This window comes from Corvus brachyrhynchos, unplaced genomic scaffold (genome assembly GCF_000691975.1).
Source record: "Corvus brachyrhynchos isolate BGI_N302 unplaced genomic scaffold, ASM69197v1 scaffold54, whole genome shotgun sequence".
Lineage (NCBI taxonomy): Eukaryota > Metazoa > Chordata > Aves > Passeriformes > Corvidae > Corvus > Corvus brachyrhynchos.
This window is the reverse complement of record NW_008237902.1, coordinates 1,317,086-1,323,440: the sequence shown is the minus strand read 5'-3', so window position 1 is coordinate 1,323,440 and position 6,355 is coordinate 1,317,086. Positions and strand designations below refer to the sequence as shown.

Below are 6,355 nucleotides of genomic sequence, written 5' to 3'. Positions count from 1 at the left end.
TCCCTACCCCAGCCCAAACTTCCTTGGGAAGTGAAAGCAGCAAGAGAAGCAGGTTAATGCTGTGCACAGTGAGAGAATGAGGGATGAAAACTCAAGAAAGAGGGAATTCATGTGTAGGGCAGGCTTGGTAGCTACCAAGGTGGGACATTGGGAGAGTGTCCTTCTGGACTTGTTGGGATCCTCACCTGCCCCGGCAGGAATGGCCTCAATGCCTTAACCAGGTCCTTCTGCCAGGTTTTTGGTTTTGGTTTGTTTTTTCAATTTTACATTGTTTTTTTACACTTTCAGGAAATTACGGTGTTTTCCATGTAATTCCATTCCAGCATATTTCCAGTGAAATATGGGAAGCAAGTGCTGATACTGGTTTGTAGATGTAAATGTTTTCTTCCCCCAGGTAATGCCAAGGAGCTTGCCAACATCCTCAAGTTCCACGTGGCTGACGAGATCCTGGTGAGCGGCGCGGTTACTGCCCTGGTGAGGCTGAAATCCATGCAGGGAGATAAACTGGAAGTCAGCATGGTGAGTCACCTCAGATGGGGTTCTGTGGTCAGCAGGGCTGTCCAGTGTTTGTCCATATCAAGGACCAAAGCATGTCTGTGCTCGTGTGGATGGTGGGGGAACATCTCAATGTGTGCACAGTCCCACCAGTGTTTGCTGGGCTGTACTGGAGGGACTGTTGCCATGTGTTTAACAAGCTGGAAGAATGAAATGTGGTTTGCTTCAGCTTTCTCCCCAGAAGACCAATTGTAAATGATTTCCAGGAGCTGCTATAAATTTAACCCTGAGTCATGGGGGGGAAGCATAAATAAATGAAATGAATAGCTTGTTCAGCTAACATATCTCTTTTTGTGTAACAAAAATGATCCCTGCGTGGCCTCCCTTAGCACAGCAGGATTTATTTAGATATATAATTTCATTTCACAAACTCTATACTACATTAAGAGAATATAGGATCCTCTACTGAGGAAAAAAATAATTTCAGAAAATAAGTAATCATGGCCCACTCTATGCCTAAGAAAACACAGGACAAAAATGAAAGGGACAGTGTTTCCAGGTGCACTGAATTGGCCAACATGCATGCTAGACTCTTCCCATGTCCAGTCCTGCTCTGCCCTCTCCTGATCTCATCTCCACAGCCATCTCCCTGGCAGGTTGCTGGTGGATATGCTCTGCTGCCATGGGACAGCATTCCCAACCCGTGCACTGAGGAAGTCCAAAGCCTGCAGCCATTCCAGGACAAACTGCTCAGGCTATAATTTGTTTTTATATTCTCCTTAATTGGCAAGAGGAATGAAAATGCCTTCAGCCATCCAGTAAATGAATGAATGCAAAGTGAGGGCTTTATTAATAACATTGGAAATAACAGAAGGTTCTCATCTGCTTTTCTATTTTTTCTTTTACTGAACAGAAAAACAACGTAATACATATCAACAAGGAGCCTGTTGCTGAAAGTGATATCATGGCCACAAATGGTGTCATTTATGCTGTGAATTCTGTCTTACAGCCACAGGGTAGGTCCACGGTGAGAAATGTACAGAGCCAAGCCTTGTTATAGCAAAACGCCTTTGGGAAGGATTGGGGACACAGGGCAGTTGCTTCAGTTTGGTGAGGAGGGATTAGTCTGTTGTGGGATTTTCAACAGAAAATAGTGGAAGGAAGCAGCCTGCATGCTCTGACTAGTATTTCAATGCTCTCAATGTCCCACCCTTAGCCTCAAGGCCACAAGAAAGAGGTGATGAGCCTGCAGATCCAGCATTAGAAATCTTCAAACAGGCATCTGCTTTATCCAAGGTAAAAGGGAAAAATCTCTCAATGTAAAACTGCCAAAATTAAATTTTTGGTAACAATGATTGGAGGATCATTTCATATTCATATGCTGACTTCCAAGGAAAGTGAGTGTATGTGTTTCATAGAATGATCTTCTTGCATGATTTAATAATATAAGAAATAATACATTTTTCAACACAAAGCCTCAGTTTGCAGCATCCTGTGAATGTAACCTTGGCATGGTACTATTATATATCAGCTTCCAATAATGAAGAGTCACTCATCCATAGTTTTTGGAGACTAAGGATAAATATATTGATGTGCAAACTGTTCTTATGGCTGTTGGAGATTTGTTGCATTTATGTAAACCCTGTGTTTTGTTTCCCTGCAGGTTTCTCAGAGGAATCCTCGACTAGGTAAAACAACTTCTCCAGCTCATTTCTAATTTCCACTGTGTCCCCCATCCTTTCAAGAGGGGTTTCTCCTGTTCCCTTGCTCTAAGCAAGATGTAGCATGGCTGGGAGGAGAGGGGGCAGGGGGATGGTTTGTGTCTGTCCCACCCAACTTGCTCTTCTCCTTGGCAGCACCTGTCTACTCCCGGATACTGGCGAGGATGAAGGAGAACTCGAGTGGATTCTGAGCCCATCGTGAGCAACCACAAGTCAGTGCCTCCATCCCATCCACTCTGGCTCACAGCTGAAGAAAAGGACAGAACCGTTTTTAAAAACCAAATATCACCCTCAAATTTATTTTTGTTTGCAATGAAATGGATAGGAAAAATGAAAAGCCATATATATATGTAAATATTCTAGGACCATTTTTATTTGGTTTTGACTTTAAAGTTCCCAGACCGAGAAAATGTTTTGAGGTTGTTTGTTTTCATTTTTATTTTGTTTCTTTTTTTAATAAAAATTATTCACTAATTTTCAATTTCAGATATACCCCGTTTTGGGCTTGATAAGTACATCCAAGGGCAGGTGCCTTTTTTTTTTTAAACAAGTATGTCCTTCCTTCTTCCCTTGGATTTTAGAAGTCTTCCATGAAATTCTGAATTGAAGGCTTTTATCAAAATTCTCTCTATTGACATTGAGAAAATTGCATAGTTATAAGCTATGGTTTGAAGCATTCTCTTTTTTTAACTGGGTTGGTTTTTTGATGCCTATGGGTTATAACTGTGCTGCATTTTGTTCACGAGATCTGAAATGAGAGTTCTCCCTGGCTGAAGCTTTCCAGTAAATGATCCATTTTTAATAATGGTTGTTTTTTAATAAAAATTAAAAATAAAATCAAAAATATAAATATGAAAGGTGATGACAGTGCTTGGTTGGGTTTTTGTTTGGTTTGAATTGCCTGATGGCACCAGGTGGTCAGACCTGAGCACTGGGAAGGAGGGGAATCAGATTTGGCTGGATCAGCTGTAATAGGTCTAATAGTTATCTGAGTGGAATGGCAAAGCATTTCTCCTCTCTCATCCTGGCCTGGGATCATTTTTTGCTGGTACTTTCATGAGCAGTCACTGTCACACACTCCAAGGAGCACAGGGCAGCCATGCACATCCCTCCCACTGGCTGCTCAGCCACCTTTGCTGGCAGCTGGAGCTCAGTGCCACATCCCGAGCTGCCAGCAGCATTTACTCACCATCATGGCTTTATATTCACTCCCTGGTAGTTATTAACTTGGTGAAACCCAGCAGTATGAGGCAAAAAAAGGAGTCAAGTGCAGGATACAAAAGACTCAGATTGTTTTGGTTGCCCTGGCTGAGAAATACCCTGATATTCCTCCTCCTATTAAAAGCCCAAACTGAAATTCCACATGCTCAGAGCCATCTACGTAACCCAAATGTGTGAAAAATATCCAGCTCGTCTTTTATCTCTTCTTTTATTCCTCTTCCTCTTCCTCACCATCCTCCTCTCATTTTTCTTTATTATTTTTCTGGCATGGTACAGTCCTGGTATTTAAGGCTGAGGAGGTGAAGGGGAACACTTTCAGCCACCTTTTCCCAGCAGCCCAAGGCAGAATAGTTGTATCAGGGGATTGGCTCCTGGGTGAAGCTCAGTTTCTTGCTGTTAAACTAATTAATTACTATTCCTTCAAAAGCTTGAGAGAGAGGGAAAGCCACCTCATATCTGGTCTGTTTTTTTTTTTCTTCTTCCTTGCTGCTTCATAATTAAGAGATATAAAGTCTTCACAACCTGGAAAAGTGCAAAGTAGGTCTGCTCTTTATCTAGGTGAGTGCTCCTTGCTTGTTGCTTCTCAGCATCTGGCTTGGTGACTAATTAATTGTTTCACTGCAAAATGAAGCCACTGGAGTAGACAGGAGCAGGGGAAACTGCTTACACGAGCTTAATAACCATGAGCAGTGCCATCTGCTGAGACAGCAGTTTTCATCCCCTTTCAGCAGGGAATGCAGCCCTGGCTTTTCACTCCATGGTTTCTGGGCAGGTATTAGGATGTGTGGTGATGGGGTGATGGTCTGCTTTGTATATGGCCTGGCTTTGCTAGGCTTGCTTTTGGGGGGTCACCAGGTTTATGAGTCCCGGCAATTTCCAGTAGACAGAGGTGCATTATCCTTTCAATCCAATTCCCTTTTTGCTCTCTCCCGTTGCTTATTCTCCCTGGTCCCTTGGCAGTGCTCCCTCCCTCACTCCTACTGCCTGTTCCATCATCTGAGCTGCTGTGGGGTGCCAGCAGCAGCCCCCCACAGTGCTGTGGATGGGGGGCTGCTCTCCCTGTTGCGTTGACTCTGTAATTTCCCTGGGATCCTACACCCTGGGAAGCCATCACAGGGTGCCTTCCCACAGCCTGGCTGCTTGGCAGTCCCCCAGGATTTTGGTGTCTCCAGATTATAGCTCATGCTGGTGGAAACTCTTGAGCATTCTTAATGCCCTCCCTTTCCCTGCTCCAAGTTGATTTCTCACCCCTCTGTGTTTAGTGAGAGATACACAGATGGATTTGATCAGTGGCTGAGCTGCCTCAGTTGATCAGTAGGGACTGTGTCCCTTGCCTTCATTCAGTGACACTTTGGGGATATTTTTCCCCATGGATTTGTCATTGTGCCTTATCCCATGATGTGAGGGTGGGTGCTGCCAGTCATTCCACTGAGGGGAGTGAGATGTGAATGCTTCAGCCTTCAAGGGTGTCCAGGGATGAAGCAAGAGGAGAGCAGCTGAAAGATGGGGAAATGAGGAGTGCTGAGATGATGGGAATAAAAACTTATCTGTCATTTTCTAAAGAAATATTTTTAATATTTTTTTAATGTGGCAAAAGGTGGAAGTGAAAGGAAGAAGGAAGTTGCTGGTGCTGAGGCAAAACATAACTTCCCTGGGGAAGTGCTGGCCAAGGGGTAGAGAGCTCCCATGGGCCCAGCTGGGTGTGGGAACCTGAGGGATGTCCCAGCCCAGGGCTGTGCTGGGATGGAGGAGTTGGATCCCATGCCTGGAGTTTTCAGATAACAACATTCAGGGAAGGGAAGAAGCAAAGCCCAGTTCAGAAAGTGCTTGAGTGAGGGTCAGGGCAGCCTTGGGATGAGCAGCATTTAGGATTAGCCTTCAGAGGCAAACAGCACTGGGGTGTTCAGCACAGAGCCATATTGCACCAGGGGGTTTTGGTTTCTCAATGTTGTCAGGGTATTTCCACATGAAACCCAGCGTGTGGTTGAACGTCACTGTGACCTTGAACCAGGTCTGTGCTCCACAGGAACTCCCATCAGGACTGGGGCAAAAAGAGTAAACTGAGAGCAGATAAGAGCCTTTTGGAGGAGAATGTTGCTTTTTCCCTCCTTAGGAGTCAAGAGTGTTTTTCTATTGAAAATTTGCAGGGATGTGCAGCTGCCCTTGTTTACTTTTTTAGAAAAATGATTCCTTCATTTGCAGCAGCTCCAGTTCAGTAAAATAATTAAATGTATGCAGAAATCCATTTAGGAAAAATACAGCTTTTAAGTGTGTGCTGTAAGTCCTGAAATGATGCCACCATGGCTGGGCTGCTGCTCGTGGGTCACTCCTGTGCCAGCGGAGCCCCAGTGTTCTCCAACGTTGGAGCAGTGAACAGAAAGTGGTGGCTCTGAAGGGCTGGAAAAGCAAACCTTGACTGCAAAATGCTGTGTTTTGGGAAGCTTCATGTTATGGTTTTGCTCATTTACATCTTGAGATATGAACCAGAGGTGCTTTTTTTCTAGAAAATTCTTTTACTTTCAGGCAGCCTTCTGCAAAGATATTTAAGGCAAGAGGAAAAAGCAGCACTGAGCTTTGTCCCCAGGGAGATCTCACATGCTGTAGTGGAAAACACGTGCTCCTGCAGTGTCACAGGGATCTCGGAGCCCTGTGTGCTTGGCTAAGAAAGGAGGTTTGGAGCTGACCTGCCCCGGTGCTGGTGGGGGAGCCAGGCTGGGAGGGCCGCGGGGTGGGCGAAGGCAGTTCCCTGTGCCTTGGTGTGGGAGCAGTGGAAAGGCAGCAGCCTTCGCCTGTGTCAAAGGCCAGGCTTGAGTGAAGCCAAGGCATCGCAGCCAGATGTGCTGCAGAAGGATGACCCCTGGAAGGGGTCACCTGGAGACGGGGGAAGCCACCCACAGGCCGTCACTGGAAAAATGTAA

The 6,355-nt window shown here is 45.2% G+C and overlaps 1 protein-coding gene across 1 annotated transcript in view; it reads left to right on the top strand.

The window, feature by feature from the left end:
• Positions 1-3,078, top strand: part of TGFBI (transforming growth factor beta induced) — a 19,932-nt gene extending 16,854 nt beyond the window's left edge. Inside the window, exons 13-17 of the mRNA XM_017732932.1 lie at positions 395-519; positions 1,409-1,511; positions 1,712-1,791; positions 2,159-2,183; positions 2,352-3,078. Of these exons, the coding sequence (XP_017588421.1) occupies positions 395-519; positions 1,409-1,511; positions 1,712-1,791; positions 2,159-2,183; positions 2,352-2,407 (389 nt within the window). The 3' untranslated portion in view covers positions 2,408-3,078. The remainder of the gene's footprint in view (positions 1-394; positions 520-1,408; positions 1,512-1,711; positions 1,792-2,158; positions 2,184-2,351) is intronic.
• Positions 3,079-6,355: the final 3,277 nt, after the last annotated feature.